This window comes from Festucalex cinctus, chromosome 1, assembly GCF_051991245.1.
Source record: "Festucalex cinctus isolate MCC-2025b chromosome 1, RoL_Fcin_1.0, whole genome shotgun sequence".
NCBI classification, from domain to species: domain Eukaryota; kingdom Metazoa; phylum Chordata; class Actinopteri; order Syngnathiformes; family Syngnathidae; genus Festucalex; species Festucalex cinctus.
In genome coordinates, this window is record NC_135411.1 from 1,969,368 (window position 1) to 1,997,065 (window position 27,698).

A 27,698-nucleotide genomic window follows, 5' to 3' on the forward strand; every position below is an offset into this window, starting at 1 on the left:
GTTAAACATTACATAGAGAAGATAACAGTCAAGCTTAGAAATTTGAAAAACAACATAAAATATAAACAAACTTACAACAAAGAAAGAAAGAAAGAAAACGAAAAAAGAGAAAGGGGGAGCGGCTATCAGCAAGGTTAAATTCTTCTAGCAAATTACATAATTTCACTGCATTTTTTTTTCTTCATATATTTCAAGGATGAAAAATAATGACACAATTCTTTATGAACAACATTGAAGAGTTTGGTTTACAACATCAAGAATCAATTTTTTAATTTATTTATTTATACCGAGAATTTCGTGAATATTAATGACCAGGTCATGGGATGACTCTTTCAGAAATACCACACAAAACATTTTCTCTTGTCAAAAAAGAAAAATTGGGCAGTTGGGGAATACTTTGCGATGAATGTCGCACTTTCTGATCCGCCGCTTCCCATAACGAACCCCTTTGCGACGTACTGTATGTCGCGCATGTTGGTCCGCCCACAAGGTGAACTACACTTCCCACAATGCACCCCTTCGCGATGTCGCCAACTTTGCCGAGTCCAGGCGCAAGTGAACACAAGAGTCAAACGAAGGTTTCGACGGAGGACAAAATAGACTCGACGTGGCCCGGGAGCATTTAAACGGTCGAAACGGACTCCGAGCGGCGCCGTCCGCGGAGCGTTTGCGAGCGAGCGAGCGGCAGGGCGGCCGGGCCGTTGCATGCCGGGTAGCCGAGGCGGTGTGCGAGACACGGCGGCGGCGGCGCGAGTGGAGGTGAGACGGCTGACCGCTGCCTGCCTGGCAGTGCCTGCGCGGTCACCGAACACCGACAGCGGCCGCCGTTCTTTTGACACAAGCGATGAGGTAAGGCTACCGGGCGCCCTTTCCCCGTTTTCTGCTTCTTTTCGCCTACTGGCGAGAAGGAAAGGACACGTCCATGCTAACGTGTTAGCCTCCAGCAGCTAACGCGACTTTTCTGTCTTGTTTCAACTTTGTTGTTGTGTGACAGCCTTGACTGGTAGCTAACTGTCACTTGCGGCGACTACTGTTAGCCGCTGCTAATGGCTAGCACGAGTCCCAAACAACCATCAGGTGTGACGTGAGATGACGTAGCTGCTGTCCAAGCGAATAGACCCATTGAGTGTGACGTCACGTTGAAGTGCGCCCCTTGCGGTGGAGGGAAGGAAGCGCGTCAACGCGAGTGAATTAGAAAACAGTCAATGTGAGCTCGAAATTTTGTCAAACGGTTGATCAATCAGCGAGCGATGTTATGGTGAACTTGTGCAGATGAGAGTCCGAGTTGGCCTTTCCCTGAAAGCGTTCCAGGCGAAAGTAAACAACCAAAATGGTGGATAGTGGTAAATTATTCATTTGTGTTGATACTTGACTCATTGAACACTTTTCAGCAGTGAAAAGTTCCTGTTTTGTCCAGAATGAATTTGATAACTTCATGATTTTTCATGTGCAATTAATACCTTTAAAAAGTCCATTTTCTACTTGCTGTCGACTGATGATGACATCACCTGGTATCATGGCTCACCTGTTTTCTAGGTCTGGTCAGTAAGCTGAGCCATGATTGGTCGTTGCCAACTTCCTCATCAGCAGTCGACTGCAAGTAAAAAAAAAACAAAAAACAACTTTTAAAAAGGTATTAATTGTACATGAAAATACTTTTCACTGCTGAAAATTGTTCAATGAGTCAAGTATCCCTTGAAAACTCATTTTGACCTCCAGCCTGCTCTCGATTTTGCTTCACGTATTGTTTTTATTCTATTTCATAAACATTCCATACAGTTGAGCGTATCATTTCATGCAGGGAGATAACCGCATAGTGTCCACGCACGCCACGTGATGTCCAATATTTATGAATGAATGAATGAATGGCGCATTGGAGTATGGTCGGAAGTGGGACTTTTCCGAGTTGCAACCAGGACGCGTGTACGCCAATTCCACTTGCCAAGTGGGACCCCAACTTCAGCGATGAGCCGCAACGTGACGTCACTTGCCAATTTGGAAACAGACCGTGAATAGTAAAAGAAATCAAAGAAGATGGCTTTCGTCATCCTTGGCAGTGATTAGGCAAAAGTGAACGTTGTGACCGAAACTTGCGTTGTGGTCCCACGTAGGAGCACAGAGGCGCGTCCGTCTGATCCGGCGCCGGCACCATGCTGCGTTGGTCCACCGGGTGGCGCGTGCTGAGCCAAGTCGCCGCCGCCAAATTGCCCGCCATGTACGCCGCCACGCGCCTGTACGGCGCCGGGGGCGGAGTCAAAGCGGGGAAAAGAGGAGGAGGAGGAGGAGGAGGGCCGCAGGAGGTGCCCCAGCCTCACCAGTACCGGCCGCCGCTGCCGTACGCCGGCGCCAGGGGAGCGCGCTTTCAGCCGCCGCCGCCGCACCTTCACACGGGAGGCAAAAAGAAGACGTGGAACTTCATCCAGGAGAAGGTGAGCTACGACACCTTCTTCACCATGAAGCGGCTGATCCAGCGCTCGCGCCGGCCCGACGAGGTTCTGCGCTGGCTGGCCCAGAACCCGGCCAAGATCTCCCACAACCACTACGCCGTGGCGCTGCACAAGATCGCGCAGCTGCTGCAGGCCGGCGGCGAGGACGGCGCCGGCGGCGAGGACGGCCGGCGGCTGCTGGAGCAGCACGACTTCCGCTCGCTGTGCGACGCCGTCGCCGGCGGATGCGCCGCCTTCGACAACTTCAGCGTGGTCAACTGTCTGTACGCCGCCGCCGCGCTCGGTGAGTCGCCGGACGTTCCCGCCGCCGTTTCCAAAGCGCGTTCAAACGCGGCGTCCTTTTTCCGCTTCGTAATGTCCCAATCGGCGTACTTGAAATCACGTTTCCAATGAAGGCTCATGCATTCAATTCGTGACCCAAAAACCAAAAGCAAGGACACGTTTGCGACAATTGCAGTTTGAGTTTGTTTTGTTGAAGTGAAGCGCCGTCGTTCAGGTCTCCCCGGCGACTGCGCCATGGTGTCGGCGCTGGAGGCGGAGTGCCACGGGCGTCTGTCCGTCTTCAACCAGAAGGACGTGTCCATGGTGTTCAGTTCCAGCGTCAAGCTGCACCCGGGCGGCCGCCACCCGCTGGCCGAGGCCTGCCTGCCGGCGCTGGAGGGCAACCTGGAGCGAGAGCGCCACCCGCAGACGCTCTTCCTGCTGCTGGCCTACTACCGCCTCAAGTGGCGCGACGGCGGCGACGACCACGACGAGCACGAGCAGAGCCGGCGGCGGGCGCCCGATGAAAGGTAAACGCCCAACGCCCGCCCTCCGCCCTTATTACACTTTGGCAAGTTTGCATTTCACTTCCTTGTCATTTCATTTTCAAATGGAGTTCCAAACTTTTTTGAATCCATTGCAATAAATACCAATAAATGCTTCATTTCAGTCCTAGTTTTAGTTTTGAAAAATATGTGCGCAATCGGCATCTTTTGCTGCTTTTCTATTGGCTGCTGCTCAATGACGTCACTCCTGCCTGACACCTTTTCAAACGTCCTTATTGCGCTTCAAAACAAAATAAATCCACTTCAAATCACATGAATTACTTCTTTAGATTAGATATATATTTATTCATGATATATTTTATTAACCCTAACCCCCTATATGTTGTATTAATTATTATAATTAATCACACTTTTTTCAACAGCATTTTCCTTAGTATCTTATTTTGTGAACGAAATAGTTTTTCAAATTGTAGTTTTGTTTGACTGACAACCGCTTTTGCGCTTTTGCGCGCGTCTTGCAGGAAGATCCTGCGTGCGGTCAAGCACACGCTGGCCAGCGTCAGCGGCATGCGCGACCAGGAGATGGCGCTGCTGGACGAGATGTTGGCGGCCTGCGCCCGCCAGGCCGACAACAAGAGTCTGGAGTTCATCTTCGGCTCGCATCTCTTCTACCAGAACCGGCAGGAGAGGTTCATCAGAAGCCTGGCCGGTCCGTTGGCAACATTTGGGAAAAAGTCGGATGGCGGCGGCGGCGCCGTCCGTCCTTTTCTGCAAACCTGACCCGACGCAAAAAAAAGCCATTTGTGGCCGATGTTATTTTGTTGGCCGAGCGACAGGCTTGAGCGCACGCATGATGGCGGCGTTCTGAGCCGCCATCATGACGTGCACGTGGCGCGTCTGCCGCACGGGTGGGCGTCGTCGCCGACTGGAATTGATGATTGGCGTGATCATGCCAAGCCTCGCAAACGTACGCGGATGAAATGCGTGTCCTCGCCGCCATCCGCGCAAGTCGTCCTGCTTCGCTCGCTCGCTCGCCTGTGCAGCTTTTTATTTGTTTTCATACGAGAGCATGCAGAAGGCTTTGATGCAGTATCTCAACTGCTATATTACACAAACGGCCAGCAGGTGGCAGCAGAGCAAATGAGATCAACAAGGGCCATGTTGAAAAAAAGATCAATTACTTTTATTTGTGAAACTTCTCAATATTCTCATGCTAATTGCTGCAAAATGCAAACAGATAGAAATATTACTTTTTTTTTTTCCTGATGAAAGAAGAGACTCTCATTTTTCTTTTGGTAGGTTCCATGTTTTGACAATATTGTGGGCCATGCAAATCCAGTCAAACCGCCCGGAGCAAACGTCAAAATGGCTGCCAGTCCGTCAGTTAAAAGCAGCACATCTGTTGAAGAAGTCAGATTGATTTACATTTGTGCAGTTCGAGCACCCTCTGCTGGTTAGTTTTTGTTTTATTTTTTACTGCAGTTGAATTTTCATTTGGCATGTTTTGGCCCTTCTATGTTTAAAGGAATATATTTTCAGGGGTAAAAAGTTTATTTTTTGTCAACGTGTTAACTTCATTATTTTTTGGATACAATTAATACCTTTTAAAAATGCCACTTGGTGTCAACTGATGATGACGTCACCTGTGCTGAGGAAGTCGGTAACGACCAATCATGGCTCAGATTACTGACCAACCCCAGAAAACAGGTGAGCCATGATTGGCTGTTACCTACTTTGTCAGCACTGGTGATGTCATCATTTCAAGGTATTCATTTTACATGAAAAAGAATGAAGTTAACACATGAATATGAAGTTTTCCGCCCTGAAAATGGCTGAAATGGATTCCTTTCAAATCCATCGTGATAATATCATATCGTAGCATCGCCCATTCCAGTCGGTGACCACGCCCACCTCCGCTCTGCCGGCCATATTTGGACAAGCGTCGACTCGAGAAAAGAACGCAAAAATGGCGCACGCAAATATACGCATTCGATTGAGGCGATGAGCGGCAATGATGAAAAGATGGCCGCCGCTTCCCGCGACGGCGCCATCGTTAGTCCGTTCGCCGACGAGTTTGAAAGACATTTTCAAACGGACTTTCACCCCAAACCAAACAAACGGGCGCCATTTTGAACCTTGTGATTTGATTGCACGCTTGTCCAGACCACTGATCTATATATACGACTGGATAGGCCAAGATTTTGGAGGTTGTGAGGCCGCCATATTGCTCCTCCCAAGAAAAGCGCATCATTTCTGATCTTTTAAATTTAACTCAACTCACTTCACACATTTTATAACTTGCCGTAAATACATGTTGAAATGATGTGCTTAATGTTTACAGGAGGAAACTTGTGTATTATTTTGAATGAAATGGGCGTGTATGGACGATTGGCTATCCAATCATTTATACAGGTCAGCGGTCCAGACCGGCGTCCTCTCCTTCCACAAAGTCAAATTCAAGTCAAATTTTGTGGCCCCGACTAAAATTCACCAACAGACGATAAACACAAAACGGCTTGAGCAGGTCACCTTTGTGAAAGTTCAGGGACGAGTCAGAAAAAGGCGAGACTCTCACCTGAACAGGTGCGTGCGTGCGTGCGTGTGTTTTAGAGGAGCTTCCGAAGAAGGAGGAGAGCCTGAGCGCGTCCAGCATGTCTCTCATCGCCAAGTACGTGGCGCGCCATCGTCTGCGCGAGACGGCCCTGCTGGACGCCATCGCCAACTTCCTGGTCAGGAAGGCGGAGCATCTGGACAGCAAGGTGGGCGGGGCCGGCGGCCATCGCCACCTCTTGAGTCGGACCCCGACGTGACCCCGGTTCCGCTGCGTGCAGGTGATCCAGAAGCTGGTGTTTCCGTTCAGCAGGATGAGCTACCGCCCGCCCAACCGGGACCAGTTCTTCCGAGTCCTGGAGGAGGTCCTGGAGTCCAAAGCCATGATCTCGCCGCTGGCCACCGTCAACATCCTCATGTCGCTCTTCCAGCTGGGCCGCTTCCCGGGCGCCGTCCTGCACCGCGTCTTCTCGCCCGCCTTCGTCGGCAACGTCACCAGTCGGTACCGCCCCCCGCGAGCGAGCGAGCCGCCCCTCCCCCCGCCCGCTTCACGCTGTCCCCGCCCCCTCCTCCCTCTCGCCGGCAGACAGCCCCTGCGTCCTGATCGTGCGCCGCTACCTGTCCCTGCTGGATGCCGCCCTGGAGCTGGAGCGGCCCGACTACCGCGGCCCCCGCCTGCACCCGGACCTCAAGGTGCTCATGTTCCACCAGGCGCTCACTGCCGACGAGGTCAACCGCAAGTACAGGTAACGCGCAACAGGGAATCGCTTCATCGGTAATTGGCTTGGAGTAGAGAGAGGCCGATTATCGGCCATTTTGTCAATCTGATGGCCGATGAAATTGACATCAATGTTTGCTAATTTTGTTTTCATCGGGATTTGTAAGATGATTTACTTGTTGTTCAGGCGATTTTTCACTGTTGGAATCGGCCTTCAAACATCAGTCGGCCAAATGATTTGCCCTTCAAACATTATCGAAGAAACGCAACGTTTCTGCCTCTGTCAAAGTAGCCTGAATGCACCGTTTTGCTTTCGTAGCATTCGCACGCAATTTCTGCACAAATTGCACGTAGTCCACATTTTTTCCTCTTTCAATCCAGTTTGACGAATGAGAAGACTAATTGAGATGTGATTGGCCTTTGTTTGGTCTTGCGTTTGCATCCGTGTCAGTTATAAAGGCGTGGTGGGCGAGGCTTTGCGCCAGCTGCTCGGAGAAGACAACTACAAGCAGGACCAAGTCCTCGCGCCCGGATACTTCACAGGTAGCGCCGCACGCGCGAATGTACCCGTGACAGTCGGACCCATGCAGGTCTTGCCCTCTTTGTCCAGACTTTGTCTTGCGGATGGACCCGGCGGGTCGGGTTCTTCCCATCCAGTCCGGCGGACCGTCGCCTGCCGACTCGACGCAGGAAGCGGACGACGATATCGCCGACTTGTCAAGTTCCTTGGCCGCGCTGGACGTTGGCGCGGTGGACGGCGCCGGGGCCGCGACGGAGCCGGCGTACGTGGCCGCCCCCTCGGACTCGGGCCCCCAGTACTACGTGGCCGAGTACCGCTCGCTCGAGAGCCACGACGGCTCCACGCTCAGCAGCCCCGCCTCCGACGGGGATCCGGCGCCCGCCGCCGCCGTCCCCCCAAACGCTCTCTTCTTCCCCGACGAGGTCGGCGCGGGGTCGTCGGCGGATCAGGCGACGGCCGGCGACGGCTCCGCCCCGGAGGAAGACAAGCAGATCAGGAGGTGGGTCCGTTTGCTCCACTGATCTGAATATATAACTGGATAGCCGCTAGCCCGGACACGCCCGTGCAAGCCGTTGAAGCCACAGGGCGGCCATCTTGCTCCTCCCACCTCACCAGCAGACTATTGGATCAACTATACGCTATACGTACAAATGAGACATTTCCAGCTCGGAGGCAGTTAGTATAGGCTGGGGGGCGGAGTTTGTGGCGGGGCGCTCACTCTTTATTGTATATGTCCAGCTCGTAGGTACTTAGTGGAAGGTGCTCACTATTTCTTTTTAATAAGTTAAAAATACGTCAATAAGTGCTTTGAAGACCCCCGTTTATTTTAATGCTCAGTTCCTTCGAGGCCAATATTAGATTTGGCAGAGGCATCTTTTGTTGAATTGCACTTCAAATTCTTGAAAGGAACTTTCAGTTTGTTGATGATGGCGCCACCATCTGGACAAAAGTGGTCATGTTCTGCCTGAAGGAAGACCACATTTCCCATGAGGACAAGCGCGCATTGCGTCATTTTTTGTTCGCGCGTCGACATTCAAATGGACTTTATAACGAATCGGTTGCCATGAAGCAGTCGGCACATTTGTCGGTTCTTTTCGTTACCGTCCTCCTCAAAGTTGCTTAGTGCCAGAAAAAAAAAAAAAGATACCAGTCCATGAAGTCCATGTTTCATCAGAAGAGTTATGAAAATACTTCATTAAGTTACTTCAAAGATCCTGTAAACATCATTTAACAAATCGTTTCGACTTGTATTTCAAGTAACTTGTTTCATTCATTTAAACATTTTTTCTACCAAGTCGTGTCTCAAATGTTGTCCAATTTGGATCCTGTCAATGTATGGCCAGAAACGTTTCTTGGGAGGAGCAATATGGCCGCCCCGCCCCCTCAAAAGTCTTGGCTCATCATCAGTGGGTCGTCTTGTCGCTGATTCTTCTTCTACTCTTCCGTTAACTCCCTGTGGCAGCGCTACAGCGCCACTCCAGACTATAGCCGGTACTGCTCTAAGATGGTATGGCCAGAAACGTTTCTTGGGAGGAGCAAGATGGCGGCCTCAAAAGTCTTGGCCTAGCGGCCATCCAGTCACATCTATAGATCAGTGGTTTGTTCTAGCAGCGTTTTGCGTGTCCCTCCCGGTCAGGTTGGTGATCTCGGTGAACGACAAGTGGCACTACTGCCACAACTCCAGCGTCCTGGTGGGCTCTCGCGCCATGAGGGACCGCCACCTGAGGCTGCTGGGCTACGCCATCCTGCAGGTGCGCCGCCGCCCGCCGCGCCGCTAACGGATGCTAAGCTAACCCTGTCGTGTGTTGCAGCTGCCCTACCACGAGCTGGAGAAGCTCAACGGCATCGAGGAGGTCAAGACGTACCTCCGCGCCAAGCTGCTCCACGTGCCGCCGTGACGTCACGTCACGTCACGTCACGTGATGTCACGCATCCAGCCAGCCACGCTTTGTTGCTTTGGATTTTCCCAGATGGACGCAAAACTTTCCAGGAAAGAACAAAGCGGTCGACGGCGGCACGTTGTCGTGACGGCCTCATTGCTATCTGCGCATGTTTTGATTGAAAAAAAAAAAAAAAAGAAAATGGGATGACGGGTTAAAGGTCAGATTATTTATCAGGTGATTGTTTATAGTCAATAAATTCCATCTTGTCACATGACCCTGGCTTGTGATGTCATAGATGAGCACACGATCCAAGCAAACAAAAAAAAGTGCTTTTATTTCTTAATCTGTTTTCAACAAGGCCCCTCCCAATTCCTGTACAAACCCCGCCCACCCACCTGTCAAATAAAAACTAAGCCCCACCCACCAAATGTTGAGGCGGAGCTAGTCAGAGTCACTGGACTGCTCGGAAGTCGTGTGGTCGTCGTCGTCGCGCTGCGCACAGAAGAAGAAAAAAAAGGAAAAAAAAAGTATCACATTCCAATCATTACTCGAGTACAAAAAGTATTTTTGAGCATCCAATTAGGAGGCTCGTCAACATTGTCAACCTTACAACTGGCAGAGCATTTTGCTGCAAAAAAAGGTAAAAGGTCACAGAGTTAAAAAAAAAAAAGTGTCAAGTTTCAGGCCACTTTTCACTTTAAGAATTGTCCAGCCAATCGCAGGCAGCGGGAGTTAACGCTCGATCTGATTGGCCGAGCCTTCTTTCCAATCAAATCTGTTCTTGAACATGCTCAAGCGTTCCAAACGTCAAAAACGCTCGAAACAAAATGAGACCTATTTGTACATCGCCGCTTCCTGTTGAGTTTCGCGGTCGCCATGGCGACTGTCAATCAACAGTTGAAAGGTCACCTCGTCATCCTCGCTGTCGCTGCTCCCGGACGTGTCGTCCTCCTCCTCCTCCTCCTCGTCGTCGTCGTCGTTGTCCGAGTCGGACGAGTTGCTCTTGTCGTCGTCCGAGTCGGACGCCACGTCGTCCCGCTGTCAACGCGAGTCGGCCGTCACGTCAGTCGCCGATCGATCGTTTTGGCTCGGCGGCCCGGCCGGCGTTTACCTTGGCCCGGTACGCCATCGCCCGCTTGGCGGCGCCGGCGGTGGGGGGCGTGGCCTTGGAGGAGGCCGCCGCTTTGCCCTTGGCCGTTACCAGCACTTTGTGGGCGGGGCTACCGACGGCCTTGGACGTGCTGCGACGCTTCTGCAGGACGAGTAAATCGGAATTCGAGGTTAAACTTGACATCATTCAAAACAAATCAATCACGAAATAAATGATTCAAAAAATGGAAATAAAAAGAGCACAAAAAAAAAATAAGTAAAAAATATATATACATTTAAATCTAATCTTTGAATTATATTCTTTATCATTTTTTTTTTTCATTTATAGACTTGACTTTATTGATCCCTTTGGGAAATTTACATGTCCAGCAGCAATAAGAAGAGATCATAAAATAATTCAATCAATTAATAAATAAGGTTATTACATCAGAGATTGAATTAATAATAATAAAAATTCATTCAATCAATAAATAAGGTTATTGAATTATTTAGTGTTTGATTTATTGAGTTGTTTATTTATTGAGTCATTCATTTATTTATTTATTTCGGGGGCGGTCCCAAGCGTGTCTCGGCTTGGAAAGTGCGTGCGATCGGTGGCGTGAGCAAGTCGTTGACTTTTTTGACTTTTGGCAGTTTTGGTCCTCCCGAATGGTCCCAATTTGCCGGGAGGAGTCAAACGCACGGTTAGCGTTAGCGTTAGCGGAACTCACCGAGGAGGAGAAGTCCTTGTAGGCGGCCCGATCCTGCGGAGACAAAGCCTGAGCGGCGGTTACTGACGGCTCGGCTGGCGGGCTGGCGGGCGCCGAGGCCGGCGAGGGCCGGCGAGGGGTTACCTTGAGCCAGGCCTCCAGCAGCGCGCGGTATCGCGCCTGCGCGGCGTCCACGTGTTTCTTGTAGGCGTCCTTCTGGCCGGGCGTCAGCGTGTGCCAACGTTTGCCGATCTCCACCATGCGCTCCTTCAGGCTGAAGTGGTTCAGCTCGCCGTTGGTCAGCAGCTCCTGGGAGAACATCTGGTAGCCGCTCCTATTGGAGCACGAGGCGGGATTTAGCCGGTGGGCGGGGCTTTCGGCCCACTCGCTGCGCACTCACACGGGCGGTTTCTTGGGCTCGCCGTCAAACTTGGGCTTCTTCTGACCGGGCCTCCGCTGCGACATTTCCCTCTGAGCGAACACAACGTGGCACAAGGTCAGCCCGCCGCGTTTCCATCACAACCGCAACATTTGTTTCTTGTGCCCGTCTTCCGCTTCAACTGGATTTGTGTTTTTAAGTCAACCAAATCAAAATGGCCGTTATATTGCGGCAAATGTTGCACGCAAACCGTTTCTCGAGTCGTCCGTGATTTGGGTTCCTTTTTTGATGAAACATTGACTTTTACTTTGAAGAACAATCCAAAAATGCGAATGGCATCGAATGGGGAGATTCCCAAGCCGACGAAAAAGCCGTAATTGATCGTTTCCAAAGTGCCATTTGGACATTGTGGCTTCTTGTCGTCGGTTCGGATTTTTTTCTGCGTCAAGAAACGTCGAGGAAGCAAACATTTGCGTGCGTACACGACGATGCTGGTTTTTGTGTTTTTTTGCGGAGTGACCTCGTATCGCTTCTGGTCCTCGGCGGCCTTCTTGATCCAGGGGATCTTCTCCTTCTTGTCCATGGCCTTCCACGCGTCCACCATGGCGGCTCGCGCTCGCCTGCGGTCGCTCTGCCAGCAGACAAACAAGACGAAACAAGCTCAGCTTTTATTTTGGCGGCGGGCGGGCACGCCGCTTTTATTGTGGCGCCGGACGTACTCGGCACTTGCTGAGGAAGTCGCCGGCCACGCTGCGCTGCCACACCTCCTCCGCCGTCTTGGGGGTCTCGGGAAGCTTCACGTTCCTCCTGCCGCCGCCGCGCGGGGCCCAGAGCTCCGCCTCCTCCTCCTGCGGGGGGCCCCAGTCATCATGTGACCATCATCAAAATGTTGCACGGTCATGTGACCTTCAAGGCTGAAAATGAAAAAGTTTGGGAGCGACCTTGCCGGGCGGACTGGAGACGGCCGCCGCCGCCGCCGCCGCCGCCGCCGCCGCCGGAGGAGGTCGAGCTCCGCCCAGCTTCTCCTCGCTCGCCACCCGCTCGCGTTCCTCTTCCGGGAGACTCTGCCGGACGAGACCACGACAACAAACGACAAACGACGCTTTCAGTTTTGCCAAGTCGTGACGAGTTCCCCAAACGCAACACGGCAAAACATCAATGAGGGAATTGACGAGTTTTTGTGGAATAAAGTTTCTTTTTTTAATTCATTATAATTGATGTGTATTTGCAGTGAATATTTTGTGTCATCATTATAATGTTGCATTTTTTGGTCTCACATATTTTGGACTGTTTTGAATTGTCTTGTTTTTGTATTTCCATCTAATACGCAAGACGTACTAATAGTTGCAAAAATGCTGCCGATTGTATTTGATTGAAATGAATGTAAAAGGTGGCCACTAGGGGGCAGTGTGGTTCCGTGCGTCCAAGTTGAAAGAGTCACCATCAAGCGGTGGCAATAAAAGTTGATTTTTGTTGGTTTTTCATATGCGGGTGCGTCATGTTGAGATGCTGAAACGTTCCTGAGGCCTTTTGTAAGAAGAGTCCATCTTTAAAAGTGGCGCGTTCGCATTAGCGAGTCAGGCTGGATTTGCTGATGAGCAGAAATCAAATCATTTGGAATGGGAATCGAATCGCGAGACGCTCCAGAATTCCCACCCAAACCATTTTTGCCTAAAAAGTTTGTGGCCGGCGAAACGTACCTGCAGAAACCTGTGCAGGTCCACGTCGTACTGCTTCTTCCTCTGCGGACAAAAGTTCAGGTGAGCGCCCCCGTGTGACGCTTTGGCGTCTTTGCTGGTGCCAACCTGCTCGCATCGCTTCTGGAAGGCGTCCTTCTCCTTCTGGCTCATCAGCTTCCAGCGTTTGCTGCACACCACCATGCGCTCCGTGCTGCGAACGTCCTTCATGTTCACCATCAGCTCGGCGCAGTACAGCGAGTAGCCGTTACTGACGCGCACAAACAAAACAAAACCAAATCAAGAAAAGGGACATTTCCATCCCCTCGTCCCCCTAGTGGCCCACCAAGTCATTGCTCATAAGTCATCAACAAGTGGCTGATTCATAACTAGCAATATGTGCCACAAACGAGCGTTAGCCAGTTAGCATGCGAGGAAACGTGCGTGCGTGCGTGTTTCTCACGGAGGAGGTTTGGTGGGCCGTCCGTCAAACTTGTCCTTGAGTTGCCGTTCGGCTTTGGTGAGGACGGAGCGGACGTGCTCGTCCCAGGTGACGTCCGGGTGCGCCCGCAGGTACGCCCGCATGCTGTCCTGAACACGCACATCGGACGTGTGGGTGCGCGGGCGGGCGCGTTTGGACGACGGGGCGCTCGCCGTTACCTCGTAGTCCTTCTGCAGCTCCAGCGCTTTGCTGATCCACTTCAGACGACGCTTGTCCGACAGCTGCGACCACTGGCGACGCAGCGCCTCCTTCAGGTCCTTGGCGCTCACCTGCAAACGACATCGTCATTGTCGTTCGTTCGTTGGTTCGCTCTTTCGTTTGTTCGTTCGCTCGTTCGCTCGTTCGCTCGCTCGTTCGCTCGTTCGCTCGTTCGTTCGTTCGCTCGTTCGCTCGTTCGCTCGTTCGCTCGTTCGCTCGTTCGCTCGTTCGCTCGTTCGCTCGTTCGCTCGTTCGCTCGTTCGCTCGTTCGTTCGCTCGCTCGTTCGCTCGCTCGCTCGTTCGTTCGTTCGTTCGTTCGTTCGTTCGTTCGTTCGTTCGTTCGTTCGTTCGTTCGTTCGTTCGTTCGCTCGTTCGCTCGTTCGCTCGTTCGCTCGTTCGTTCGTCCGTTCGTTCGTTCACCTCGGGGTGAATCTTGACGTATGTCTTCTTCTCGTGGTTGTACCAAAGCTGCTGAGGAGTTTTTGGCTTCTCGGGCAGGTCCGACTTTTTCCTCTCCTCCATCAAGTCGGGATGTTCGTGCCTGTGACGGCAAACGGGCGGTCAGCGGCCGGCCCCGCCCACCACCACTCCCACATCACAACCCGCCGCCTTACTTGAATCTCGCCAGGTTCTTCTCAAAGACTTCCTTCTCATTCTGGAAGTCCAACACGTACTTTTGCTGCAACCACAAAAACAACACAAAAAAACGAGACGGACGAGAAACAAACGTGTCACAACTGCCAAAGCGCCTTTTTGGGCCTGCAGCGAGACGTTTCGGCGCGTTTCTGGCACCTTCTTCTTGTCGGGCAGCTCGCGGTACTTCTTGGACAGGATCTTGGTCAGGTCCAAGTTGCTCATCTCCGGGTACATTTTGGCGTACTTGGCTCGCTTCTCCATGAAAAAGCGGAAGTACGGCGTCAGCGGCTTCTTGGGGAAATCCGGATGCGTCTGGTGCCCGCACACAAACAAACATTATTATTATGATTATTATTATGATGATGATCTTTTACCTGTTAAAAAATAGCGAGTACCCTGACACAAAGCCCCGCCCCTCTGCATATATGTCACATGTCCGTAAAGGCGGGAGTAGCAAGATGGCCGCCCTGTGACTTCCAACCGCTTGCATGGGCTATCGACTATCAGTGGGGGTGACGGGCGGCCATTTTGATGGTTTGGAGTGGTCAGCGCGCAAGAGTTTGGCTCCGCCTCCCCCCTCACATCGTCAACATTTGTCTGATCCGATTAAAGCAGGAAGTGAATTTGCAAATGAGGTCAGGAAGGCCGCTTCAACATTTGTTTTGATCCGGCCAAGTGAAATGAAATGTTCAGATTTGGAATGATATTTACACGACTGTCTCAGAGAATGAGAACATTGTGATTTCTGGAAAGCAATTAAATAAGCAAACATTAAAATTGAAGATGTAGTCCACATTTTCATGGAAACGTATGCAAAAAAATCTGGAGCCAAGTCAAAGCGTGCTGATGAGTTTTCTTTGCGTCCATTTCGCCACCACGCTTATGAGGCACTCCCCCTAGTGGCCCGCCAAGGAATTGCGCAATAAGTCGTGAAGAACGGAGCCCTTGTATGAACTACAAACATGGCGACACTTGCGTCGGCGTATCGATTCATCTATCGGGAGACAAAGTGTCCCGATTTTTGTGGATATCTGACCTTGATCTTCTTGCCCTTGTAGGGATTTTTGACAAACTCGATGGCGTCCATGATGAGCTCCGTCATGGTCCTGTACTTGCGCACCTGCGGACGACACAGACGGGTCAGGTGGGGTCGGGTGGGGTCGGGTGGGGTCGCGACCTAACCCGTCCGCACCTCGGTGGACACTTTGCTCCACTTCTGCCGGCACATTTCGCCCGTGAAGCTGCCGAAGCCGACTTTGTCCCAGTCGAAGTGCGACTCGGTGGTCTTGTACTTCATGGCGTCGCCGTCCGGAAGCAGGCTGCGAATTCTCTCCAGCAGCGTCAGGCAGTCCTCCTGGCGCCACTCGTCTGCACACAGGCGCCGCCGTCACGTCGTCGTCGGCGGCACGTCGCCGTTTGCCGTCGCTTACCTGTCACGATCTTCAGCCTGCCGCTCTGCGGCGCCGACGCGCCGCCGCCGTTCATCGCCTGGCGTCTGATCAGAGCTGACTCCGCCCCCTCCGCTTCAACACAAAAGTTCAAATCTTTAAATAAGATCGTCCGTCAGTCACGTTTGTTCACAAATGTTCGAGAGTTGTGCAGTGACCATATTTGGAAACACTATCAGCAAACAATCAGTCATTTATCATCATGGGAAGCTGCTCGTGAAGTCGACATCATCCAACGGCAATTGGATTTCTATTGGATTTTTTTTGATAGTTTTTGATTTTTACGATGACGTATTATTAGGGCCACAAATAACTTCTTCTTTTTTTTTTATTAGAGGGCGGGAGCAATATGCTGGGAAAAAAAAAAAAGTCACAAATTATGGCAACTTTCCAAAGTGGCAAATTAGCCAGAAAAATTTTCTAAACTCGCAAATCTACGAGTTTTTTTCTCAAACTCACAAATGTACCACTTTTTCCAGAGTTGCCACTTGTTGATATCCTCAAATTGTTTTTCATCCAAAAGATGAGAACATTTGATGTCAAATAGTTTTAGATCTGAATTGTTCAACACATCTGCTGACAGAAAATATATCCAGGGGTTAAATGAATGTCCTGACTAAAACGACAGTTTTTGTTGACTAAAAGCAGACAAATAAAATGTTTTCTTTGACTAAAATGCTCGATTTATAGTCGAGCAAATAAAACTGGGATGTGGTGGACTAACTATGATAACTAACAAGCGTGGTTGAACTGGACTAAAACTGAGAGGAAATTTAAAAATGGCGGATAAAATTAACACTACTGTACAACCTTTTTTTCTTTTGCTAGATCAGTCCACGGGATGGAGGCAAGAACTCTTTCAAAAAGCTGACTGAGCATTTCAGACTTTTTTTTTTTTTCTTCCCCTTCAAACTCTCGTCACGTTGTGACGTCAGTCCCGTAACTGATCTGACATCGCGTCGATGCAACATTTGCGCGGTCGAGTGAAGAATCCGCCTGCAAGGCAAGAACGCGATCATGTCGGCCACGGCTGATGACGTCCGTTGGTCGTGGCGGCCGGAAACGGCGCGAGTTCTCCGGCACGAATCAGCAACTCACCTCAGCCTCGGCTGGCACCAACACGAGCCGCCGTCGAGTCTTTTTTCACTTCTTAAATGAGGCCAAACGAGATTCATAAAGGATGACGTGACAAAAAAACAAAAAAAAACAAAGCTGGCGACGTGTAGTGAGCCACGTGCGTCACAAAAAGAAGATGAAAAGGCGACATGAAACATTTAGAAAGCGCAAAACAAGCAAAGTGTTCGGTTGGCGGTTCTGCTAGCTTGTCGCAGCTAACGAGCCTTCGCCGAGAGGCCGCCATGAAGAAGAAGAAGAAGAAGAAGAAGAAGACGAGACGGCGCCAGCAACGAGGAGGCCCCAAAACGGCGCCGAAGTGGCCCAAAAAGCAACAAACAAAAGCCGCCTTCGGACTCACCTCGCAGTTCCGGTGTCCGCTCCGCACGCTCGTCGACACCGTGTGGCGATTCGGCGGCCGCGCTCGCATCCGAAGCCTCCTTTTCCGTCGTTGGCCGAAGCTCCGGGGAGTCGGCTCGAAAGCGATCCGACAAAAGGAGCGTCTGGTCCGGGCTGAAACTCCGCCCAGCGCCGCAGGGGGAGGACCTCCGCGGCCAAACATGAAGACGAGGCGGAGAAAGGCAGCGCGCGCGACGGATACGACGCGAGAGCGGCGGCGGCGGCGGCGCACTTGTGGGGCTTGTTGGCTTAATTCCATTTGGAAGCGAAAAGACAACCGAAAATGTTGGCTGGCCGGCGGCCGCCAATGGGCGCCAATGGGCGCCAATGGGCCCCGGCTGGCGCGACGGCTGGTTCCCGCTGAAAGCGATGACAGCGCCGGTGTCTGCCGGCCCGTACACCGACGGGGACCTGCCTCGGACCTCCGCGTCTGGGAGGCGGCGGGGGAAAAAAAAAAAAAAAAAAAGAAAGCAGTCCGTCCAAGTATCAAAAGCACAAACTTAAAAACGAGTCAACACGAGCCAAGCCGACAGTAGACGAGAGTCGGTGTTGTTGGGTGAAAGAAAGCAAGCGAAAGCAGTCGGGAAACACTCAATGTCACCATGGCCGGCGTCTCTGTGTCTTCAGCGCCCCCTGCTGGCCTGGAGGAACAGCACGTCTGTCTCCAAACACTTTGATCTGATCTGATCGATCGATTCATTGCATTTATTCGATGATGGCAAAGACAACAAGCATATTCGCGCTCAAATACAGTCACACATCAGCCAGGATCAAAACACACAAAAAAAGACAAATGCTGAATGATTTCCATTGCGGAACCGCCAACATTTTCACACTTGACAGCCAGATTGCAGTTTTGTTCTGAAATGTGATCAAATTCCATTCGTCATGATTGAAATTCATCGGTGTGATGTGACATGTTCATGATTTATACACTAAAGTTTTTCTATTCAAGTGTTTACATTTTTCTTCTAAACTAGCATTTTGTACAATGGTGCATCGAAATCAACTTTTGTCTCAAATCATGAATCATGTCGTCAATTTGTTCCAGGCCACACCCACCAACAGAAAATAAAGTGTGGTTTTGTTTTTTCATGAGTAGCATTTTGTAAAATGACATCAGCCAATGAATAAAGCGACTAATATCGGAAAATCTCACGATGTGCGATAAGGTTGCTGAACATAGCGATATCGATATTATCGCGATATTTAACATGGAGCTAAAGAAATGACATTTTTATGATCTCATGGAAGAATTAGCAGCAAAATCAGCAACCTCAATATAATCTTAGTTTTGTCATTGTAATGACCTCTCAAAAATGTCGGATGCACATTTTAGTTAGCGGCTGACCGACTGCTGAAATTCAGATCAAAGCATCAAATTGATATTGCGATATTGATATTTCTTCGATATATTGTGCAGCCCTACGCTACTAACAAATATTGTTTAAATATTCAGATGTTATTGTGGCTGCTGTTTGTAGAGCTTGTTACGATCAGCACAAAGTGACACAAAAAAAAACGGGAACTTTTTTTTTTTACAATCCAATAAAATCAATAGTGATGGTTGAAAATTATTTGATTCCAAGTCATTGAAAGCTTAAAAGATGCCAGTTAAGAACGTCTCCATCATTGCGGCTGTCAATGAAGAATTTCAACAGCAAACGTCAACAACAACGAATCGACGCATACTAAATACACCCACTAATTGACACGACGAGACACAGCTGGGCAAAGCACAAGTGGCAGAGGGTGCTGATTGGTTGACACATGAGGAGGGGCGGGCCAAAACACAGGTGGACATAATTCTTGACAAGACGAGGGGACGCACAAGGACGACAACAACAAAACAAAAAACTGATCATGGATGGATTTCACTTATTGAGCACATTATAGCAATAACAAGTGAATATTTTGTCTATAATTCATTTGATACTTTCATTATTTTTCCACCTACAATTAGCACCTTTCAAAAGACATTTTGCAACTTGCTGTGGACTGAAAATGACATCACAAAGGGCTCACGTAACGACCAATCACAGCTCACCTGATTTCGAGGTTTGGTCATGTGACATTGACAAGCTGAGCTGTGATTGGTTACCTGAGCCCTTTGTGATGTCATTTTCAGTCGACAGCAAGTTGCAAAATGTCCATCCATCCATTTTCTTGACCGCTTATTCCTCACAAGGGTCGCGGGGGAGTGCTGGCGCCTATCTCAGCTGGCTGTGGGCAGTAGGCGGGGGACACCCTGGACTGGTTGCCAACCAATCGCAGGGCACACAGAGACGAACAACCATCCACACTCACACGCACACCTAGGGACAATTCGGAGCGCCCAATTAACCTGCCATGCATGTCTTTGGAATGTGGGAGGAGACCGGAGTACCCGGAGAAGACCCACGCGGGCACGGGGAGAACATGCAAACTCCACCCAGGAAGGTCCGAGCCTGGACTCGAACCGGAGACCTCAGAACTGGGAAGCGGACGTGCTAACCACTCGACTACCGTGCCGCCCGTTGCAAAATGTCTACGTGAAAAATAATGAACATCGGCAAAAATATTCACGTTTGACTGCCAAAAATTGGCTAAATGAGTCAAGTATCCCTTGAAAGAAACACGAAGATAAAGACAAAAGTGAACCATGACAAAAGTAAAACCAATAACTAACCCAAACCATGACAATAAAATGACACTCAAGCAGGGTTTAAAAAAAACAATATTGCTGCTGTACACAATTCATTTAATGATGATTTTTGGGGAAAAAAATGTTTATTAACAAACAAAAGCCCGCTTCAGTTCTCTGCAATTAATCGGAAAAAAAAACAAAACAAAAGTCTTCCTCCAAGTTCGGAAGCTGCTCTTCAAATATTCTTGATCAAATCAAACGTTATCGATCATTAGCTCGAAAGAAGACCAATTAGTTATCGTGCTCAACAGCGCCATCTGGTGGGGCATGTCGATCAGGTCGTCGTCATCCGAAGAGAACCTCCCAAAACACCTCCAAGGTGCCCGACGGACTCCAACGTGGTGGGAAAGGACAAACGCACATGGACCAGGTTCTGGGATTTGGAGGTGCGGATCCTCGTCCCGACCGCTTCACACCTGCGAACCGCTCCGGTGACAGTTGGAGATCCCGACTGGATGAAGCCAACAGCGCCACATCAAATGCAAAGAGCAGAGATGCCGTGCTGAGGCCACCAAACCGGAACCCGTCAACGCTTCGGCTGCCACGAGAAATTCTGTCCATAAAAGTTGTGAAGAGAATCGGTGACAAAGGGCAACCTTGGCGGAGTCCGACCCTCGTCGGAAACGAATCCGACTTACTGCCGGAAACGGTCGTACAGGGACCCAACCGCCCGTATCAGGGGGCCCGGTACCCCGTGCTCCCGAAGCACGACTCCCCGAGGGACCCGTATCATCAGCTTCATATGGTGATCATTTGCCATCGTTACGTCCCGATTAGGGAGTGCGACTAAGAAACACAAACAAACAACACTTGTTTGTATTTTGGTGCATAGTAAAACCACCAAAAGGTGGTTATTGTTGGAGACAGGTCAAGTTGAACGACGTGTTTGTCCAATAAACATGGCGACCACTTCTATTATGAAATATGCGTGAAAAGTCATCATTATCAAATGAATTAGAGGACAAATAAATTTGGACTTTGCACTGCTGCAAATGGACTTCAAAAGTTTCGTGTCCAACAAAATATCAAGAGAGCACAAAAATTGGATTTATTGGCTTCGCTTTCAGTCAAGGCTGACGACCGGACGAGGACGAGGACGAAGAAGTCGTTAGTGGTTGAGCCAGCTGAAGGAGAAAACGTGTTTGTTGGCATCATCGGCGTCGACGACTCGAGCTGAAGCCGCCTGCGCCGCACAAGAAGAAGAAAAAAAAGAAACCTGATGATGATGACGACGACGACGAAGAAGGGCTGCAATGTCATACCTGTGGGGCGGGGTTAGAGTCGGGTGGGGCCGGAGGGGGCGGGGCCCGGGCGTCCGGAAGTGGAGCTTTGGCCGGAGGGGGCGGCGCCCGGGCGCCCGCAAGAGGAGCCTTGGTGTGTAGGGTCGGCGGGGGCGGGGCCTCAAATTGAGATTGCGAAGCAGGCTGATGATTGGCCAACGGTGCTGGCGTTGCTCCGCCCACTTTCAAAGTGCTCCCGTCAGCAACCTTGTCGTCTTCGCCGCCGTCCGCTAGAAGACAGCGCGCTCGCACTTGACTCCGCGGTTAACTCGCAGCTAACCTGCTAACGTGCTCACCGATGAATGATGACATGCTAAGTCACACGCTCGAGCAGAAATTGTCGTTGCACACGATAACCGCATGCTAAAACAGATACTAGCAGCTAACAACATGCTAACAAGTGAAGACGTGCTCACAAACAATAACATGCTAACTCACATGCTACGAGTAGCAGTTGTTAAATGTTTGTTGTTCCACATGCTAAAATGCTAACAAGCGATGACATGCTAAAACAGACTGTAGCAGCCGTTTCACGTTTTTGCTGTTCCACATGCTAACAAGCTATTTCACATGCTACAAGCAGCAGTTGTTAAATGTTTGTTTTTCCACATGCTATAATGCCAACAAGTGATGGCATGCTAAAACCAACGCTAGTAGAAGCTGTTGTCATTTTTTTTGCTAGTCCACATGCTAACAAGTGACGACGTGCTCACAAATGGTGACATGCTAACTCACATGCTAGCAGTAGCAGTTGTTAAATGTTTGTCGTTCCACATGCTAAAATGCTAACAAGTGATGATATGTTAAAACAGACTCTAGCAGCCGTTGTTATGTTTTTGCTGGTCCACATGGCACATGCTAACAAGTCATGCTAAATCACCGATGCTATTGATTTGTTTTTTTTTTTTTTTTGTTCCACATGCTAAAACAGACGCTAGCAGCAGTTGTTGTTGTCCATTTTTTGCTGTTTCACATGCTAACAAGTGAAGACGTGCTCACAGATGCGGACATGCTAACTCACATGCTAGCGGCAGCAGTTGTTAAACGTTTGTTGCTCCACATGCTAAAGTGCTAACAGATGCTAGCAGCAGCCATTGCTGTCGAATGTCAAGCGTGTTACTTTTGACGAAGTTGACGGCCATCAGCGCCCTCTTCTGGCGCTCAAAGTTGCCACGAAAGTGCTCCATCTTCTCATATCCCGAGTGAACTTTTTCCAGTTTGGACGTGTCGCTTCCCGCCGCGATCCTGCGCACACGCACGCCCGACGTCACGCTTAGCGACGACGACGTGATCGCAAAACGACGTCAGCCGGCCTGTCGATCGAGTTCTCACTTTTGCAGCAGCTGCTTGCTGTCCTGAGAGAAGAACGACATTTGACGTTTCATCAAAATGACGTCCCATGCCACAATTTCATCTTTTTGACATGTGACGTCCTTTTGATGGCGTTTGTGACATTGGCCAACTTGAAAGTCACAGACCCAATCGTTGTCAAAACGTTTGCTGGACTTTTTCCCCAAGATGGAAACTACGGCTTGGATTCTGGATTGCCAAAGGGGGGCATAGTTTTGTTTTTTCCCCCTTATCACCTAGCAAGCATCTTCCATTCTTACTTCCGATCTCGAGTCACTGATAAGCGAGTCCTGACAGGCTTTCTGTCCCGTCTCCCTCTGTTGGTCATCGTTTTTCGGATTTTTTTCGGATTTCTTGGACGATGTCAGAATCTGGGCAAATTATTGTTACTAAGAGTGTGACGGTGACGTGATTCTTCGTCTCCCGATAGATTATCGATGCATTGAAAAAGCGGTTTGTAGCCACTTTCCAGAAAGAAAGGGCAGCAAAATCCCAAAGCGATCGTGAGAAGCAACGGCGGGTCCGAGCAGGCCCAACAAGTCAAAAGCATGGAACAGTTTGGCTTCTCCTCAACAGGTGGACACGAGCCGGATGACTCGCCGGTCGAGCAGAAGCACCTGGGCCGCGTTTTTGCGGCTTGAGGCTGACCTGCAGAAAGACGGCCATCTCGGCGCGGTCCATGGCGTTGATGGCGTTCTCCAGCAGCTTGGCGGCGCCCTCCAGATGTTGGCCGTACTTGCTGCGCAGCGCCGCGATGTAGTCCAGTTTTTCCTGCTGCTCGGCGCCGATGCGGGCGTTCAGCTGACCTTTGCGCTCCTCCAGGACGGCAAACAGGTGGTCGAAGGACTCGCACACCTTGGACTTTTGCCGCCGGCCGTTGTCCTGCCAACAAAGGCCGTCGGGTTTACCGGCAAGTCCCGGGAAGGCTTACGTGCGGGCGGCGCCAAGACCAACTGACGTCCAGCGCGCGACACGTGTCGTCCAGCTGGCCCACGATGGACTGAATCCGCTCGTTGGCGCCCACCAGCAGCGAGACGCACTCGCTCAGCTCGTCCTGCTCGCAAGCACGCAAACAAGGACAAAAACGAGTTATTTCGGCAACAAAATTGATTTGGTCAACACCTTTTTCAGCGGACTAAAAGCCTCATTAATATGAATAAGCTTCCTGGCTTGGATGAGCATCTCCGAGCGCCGCCGGCGCCAGCGCCAGCGCCAGCGACGGCCGTTACCTTCTGCTTGGCAAAGACGACGTCCAGGAGCGCCACCTGGCAGTCTTTGTGGGCGCCGAACACCTTGCAGAGGGAGCAGGTGGGCACGCCGCAGCTCAGGCAGTAGATGTTGATCTTCTCCTTCTGGTGATGCTCGCACACGGGATGCTCCGCCCCCACGGCAGGAGGTGACGTCGTGGCCTTGCTGACAGACGTGAGACACATTTTTGCAAGGGTTGGGATGAGGACATTTGGATTTATCAGCATACGCTGTACAAACTCAAGCAATCCCAACGGTTTGTTGCTAATGGGGCAGATGCCAGCGACGGCCGGAAGTCGCGCACAGATGCCGATTCCGGCCACCGCTGCGACACACGGGACGCATCCTGTCGCTCGCACCCCCCAAGGTGCGTCTCGGCTCTCTGAAATGCTTCGGAGAACCGAGACAGACACTCCGCACACGCAACCGGAAACGGCGGCGGTGTGCGTCACGCCGAAGTCGGACGTCCCGCCTCCTCCTTAAGTTGCAGCCCATCACGAGCTCCAGTTTGACAAACACTGCAAACTGGATGCGTATGCAGGACGGAATCCGGAATCCCTCCGGAGAAGCAATCATGACACTTTTAGGCCTTATTCCGACGTTATTCACTTGGTTGCTCAAGCAAATCTTGTCCGTTTCAAGACATGCCAGTGAACAAAACAAGACGGCCATTGGTCGTTCAACGGCTGTAATATATATGCCAAGCCTGAGGTGGCGCTGTAGTGCTGCTACAGGAAGTTCACGGAAAGCAGAGAAGACGAACCACTGAACAGATGACGACGACACGGCTATCCGCCATTGTTGTTGTTGACAGACTGCCGGTTCGTGCGCAGTCACACGACATGACGTCATCACTGGAGCGACATAAGCGACGTGCGCATTAAGTTTGCGCATGCGCGAGGGGAAAAACTTTCAATTTGAATGGCGGAGATTCGAGAGTGGTGACAATCTTTGCCTAACTTTACACTTGAAAGCTTGCAAGTCAACTTCCCGACGTCGGTAAACCGCATGCGATGCATGTTCATAAAAAAACAGCAACTTTCCAGCCGTTGAAGCGTTTCCATCAGAGCCGATTCCATCGGATCCAAATTCATTTTCAATGAGCGTTTGGTAGTTTCGCCTACCCACAATGCACCACGCCGCTACCCATAATGCACCTTGAATTCCAGATGCGCACTTCGTTTATTGGAACATACGGGGCACGTTTTCAAAATCTTCCCACTCTGGAGCCCGCTTCCAAAAATGATCGCTTTCATGCTCCAAAACTGCACCGCCGTGTGGACCAACTGCCCAAAACGCTAAGAAACTCGTGCGGATGCACTGAAACAGGCTTTCGTGTGAACACGGTCTTCGATGTCTCTCTTCTCCAACACACCTGATACGATGGTCAGGCTCGTTATCAGGTCATTTCAATCGGTTGTGAAGACGATAAAACGTGAGACTGCGGCTCTCCAGGACCAGGGTTTCCTTTCCCTGGACTAAGGTCTACACACCCCAGTCAAATGTTCGGCTTTTGTGGTTTTCTTCCGCTGGAAGTGGAGCCTTCGCCAAAGTGGAGGCTGGCACGGTTGGTGGGGCGTGGACCGAGTGACTGGACCCAATTGCGGGGACACATGACAGGGAGACTGACAGGACGGGACGTGAGAGGACAGGTCGCCAAACTTGACCGGACGTGATGTGAGAGGACAGGTCGCCAAGACTTGACCGGACGAGAGAGGACAGTTGGCCTGGACTCAATGAGCGGGGACAGAACGTGGGCAACTTACAGCAACTTGAAGGTCACGTGGGCGACTGAAAGGTCACAACAATGACGTGATGAAGACATGGAGTAAACTTGTCTGAGACCAACAATGCTGGACTGGACTGGACTGAACTGGACTGGACTGGACTGAACAAAGACCACTGACTAAATAGAGCAACACTAACGATACACACCTGAGGAAGGCGATAGGCTGAGAGCACTGATTGGTCCCACATGCTGGGAAGTGAAGACACACGCAGGTGGACGAGGTTTACCATAACGAGACAAGGGGAGAAATCAGGACGACATGGAAACACCAACCATAGACAAGAAAAACTCCACACAAGCAAAAGATGAGAGAGGAAAGTGTGAAGCGTTCGAAATCACTTCTACTCGAACTTGTGCTATTGAAACGTGAGTCGGCGTGTGATTGGTTGATTTTGAAAACATCCCCAGGTACAAGATAAACCCAAAACTTACCCGCTCCAAAAGATGTCATTGTTTTCATTTGAGCTTTCGAGGTGAAAGGTCACATGATGCTGGACATCGTTTCCATCCAAAAGGGAACATTTCTGCACGGGTGTGTGGACTTTTTATAAGCGCTGCGCGTGTGCGTACCTGCCGCTTCCCTGTTTGTACATGTCAATGATGTTCTCCACCAGCAGGTTCCTCTGCAGCCCGTAGACGCCGTGGCGATCCAGAAGAACCTCGTGGCGGCACGACGGGCAGCGGAAGCGGCCGCCGGATGGCGCTATGGAGCCGGTCCTGGAGCTCAGGTAGGGGTTGGCTGCCTGTGGGAGGAGCTTGAGATTCGGGACCAGCTCACACAAAACAACTGGTCTGAAAAATGCCGGTCTGGGTTTTTTTTTGATACATGTATTTAAGGCAAGTTGTAAAAAATGCCTCTTGTTTATGTTTTCCAAATTCAAAACATCCTAACTGATGCTGTTTCTACTAAGTACCGTCTCAAAACATTTCTTGGGAGGAGCAATATGGCGGCCCGGCCAGCTCAAAAGTCTTGACCTATCGGCTATGCAGTCATCGATCAGCGGCGTCAATCAATCAATCAATCGACAGACTCGCCTGGAAGACGTCGCCGGCACACTTGCGGCAGAGGTTGTGTTGACACGGCAAGATGACCACCGGCTTGGAGAACATCTCCAAGCAGATGGGACAGATCAGCTGCTTCTCCAGACTCTCCATGACTGTCGACCGTGGGAGAGCAGCTCCCTGCCAAGACCGCGACGCTGTGGAGACCTTGTGAAGCGGCCGATCCAGTCGACAAAACAATCAAGAAGAAGACTGTGTCACATTTGAGTCTGTTTTTAGACACATGAGCGAGCACGTCAGCTGTTGCCATGCCGACATGTCCAAATATGGCCAAAGTCACGGGAGGCATGACAGAGTGAGTGTGTGAAGGGGGCAAAGCCGCAGAACGTGAAAGTCTGGCCACCATCGGAGTTCAGCGCCTGATGAGTGATGAGAGCGTTCTGGACGCCATCTCGTAGTCACCTTTGGCTTTTGTTTTGTTTTTTTGTCAAAATGGTGGCTGCAGGGTGTGGCTCCCGTCGCGGACCTGGTCAAGGTGAATCGATGCGTCCCTTCCCAAAGGACCCCGAAAAGTACGGAATCACATTTGTGCCAAAAAGAATCGAGCAAAACTTCTTGAAGCGTAAACAAAACTAAAATAAGAATCAAGCAAAACTTGAAGTGTAAAGAAAACTAAAAACAATTCAAGCAAAACATCTTGAAGAGTAAACAACACTGAAAAAAGAATCGAGCAAAACTTCTTCAAGTGTCAACAAAACGTTTTGCTTCAAAGAAAATCCGCAAAACTTCTTCTAATAGGCTAAACTGGATGACTGCAGAAGTGACACACGTGATTGATTTGAAATCGACATACAACTTGAACACTTTGTACACAAAGTCGACACTGGATGTCGTTTAGTTCCAAACAGTCGTCGTATATGGAGAATTATGTGCAATTTGGATGAATTATGAGCGGGCAAGGTTGGTGAGCTGAATTTCGATCGTCACCACTTGAATCCGCGTATCATTCGTTCAGTCGTTTTCCCAAACAAAACGGGAAGTAGAAAAAGAAAACTAAGGACTTGTTTTCTCTGCTTCAAAAATGGAGAATTCAACTCGTTGTTCAGGGTTCATCGCAGTTTGTTGAACCTGCTTTGTGAAATACGCGCCTGGATTGGAAAAGGAAAATCATCTCAAGTCTTGCATGTATTTTGAAAAACTTGACAAAACTGGAAAAATACAGATAGCACAAGGACATGCTGCTTTTTCAATTCTTTCATAGGATTGTTCCATTGACAGCGTCTTGAACGCTCGCTGTCATTTATTCTG

At 50.3% G+C, this 27,698-nt stretch overlaps 3 protein-coding genes across 10 annotated transcripts; 1 reads left to right on the top strand and 2 right to left on the bottom strand.

Annotated features, from left to right (window-relative positions):
- Positions 1-354: 354 nt before the first annotated feature.
- fastk (Fas-activated serine/threonine kinase) lies at positions 355-9,159 on the top strand. 2 transcript variants are annotated; one of them, XM_077511764.1, is made up of 12 exons: positions 355-849; positions 1,802-2,015; positions 2,112-2,730; positions 2,944-3,238; positions 3,736-3,923; positions 5,825-5,973; positions 6,046-6,262; positions 6,351-6,510; positions 6,934-7,025; positions 7,093-7,501; positions 8,639-8,753; positions 8,814-9,159. In XM_077511764.1, exons 3-12 carry the CDS (start codon positions 2,151-2,153, stop codon positions 8,898-8,900), a joined length of 2,292 nt encoding a protein of 763 aa, XP_077367890.1. In that variant the 5' UTR covers positions 355-849; positions 1,802-2,015; positions 2,112-2,150; the 3' UTR covers positions 8,901-9,159. The 2 variants fall into 2 exon arrangements, with proteins under 2 accessions (XP_077367890.1, XP_077367889.1); XM_077511763.1 differs by lacking the exon at positions 1,802-2,015 and having other exon boundaries at positions 358-849.
- ubtfl (upstream binding transcription factor, like) lies at positions 9,104-17,142 on the bottom strand. 5 transcript variants are annotated; one of them, XM_077511770.1, is made up of 20 exons: positions 16,998-17,142; positions 15,506-15,598; positions 15,268-15,443; positions 15,112-15,195; positions 14,232-14,387; positions 14,054-14,118; positions 13,860-13,980; positions 13,400-13,510; positions 13,203-13,330; positions 12,869-13,010; positions 12,764-12,805; positions 12,005-12,127; positions 11,783-11,911; positions 11,584-11,694; positions 11,085-11,155; positions 10,829-11,018; positions 10,706-10,753; positions 9,997-10,137; positions 9,795-9,923; positions 9,104-9,377 (listed from the first exon to the last, which is right to left on the bottom strand). In XM_077511770.1, the coding sequence occupies exons 2-20, from the start codon at positions 15,558-15,560 to the stop codon at positions 9,327-9,329; spliced, it is 2,073 nt and encodes a 690-aa protein (XP_077367896.1). In that variant the 5' UTR covers positions 15,561-15,598; positions 16,998-17,142; the 3' UTR covers positions 9,104-9,326. The 5 variants fall into 5 exon arrangements, with proteins under 5 accessions (XP_077367896.1, XP_077367895.1, XP_077367891.1 ...); XM_077511769.1 differs by having other exon boundaries at positions 9,104-9,923; positions 10,706-10,738; XM_077511765.1 differs by having other exon boundaries at positions 9,104-9,923.
- A 2,612-nt stretch (positions 17,143-19,754) lies between these two features.
- Positions 19,755-26,953, bottom strand: LOC144013186 (tripartite motif-containing protein 55-like). Of its 3 annotated transcripts, XM_077511798.1 has the most exons (9): positions 26,424-26,953; positions 25,959-26,131; positions 23,581-23,764; positions 23,310-23,405; positions 23,000-23,233; positions 22,334-22,356; positions 22,122-22,246; positions 20,984-21,231; positions 19,755-20,904 (listed from the first exon to the last, which is right to left on the bottom strand). In XM_077511798.1, the coding sequence occupies exons 1-9, from the start codon at positions 26,541-26,543 to the stop codon at positions 20,830-20,832; spliced, it is 1,278 nt and encodes a 425-aa protein (XP_077367924.1). In that variant the 5' UTR covers positions 26,544-26,953; the 3' UTR covers positions 19,755-20,829. The 3 variants fall into 3 exon arrangements, with proteins under 3 accessions (XP_077367924.1, XP_077367927.1, XP_077367932.1); XM_077511801.1 differs by lacking the exons at positions 25,959-26,131; positions 26,424-26,953 and adding an exon at positions 25,366-25,803; XM_077511806.1 differs by lacking the exon at positions 19,755-20,904 and having other exon boundaries at positions 21,092-21,231; positions 22,023-22,246.
- Positions 26,954-27,698: the final 745 nt, after the last annotated feature.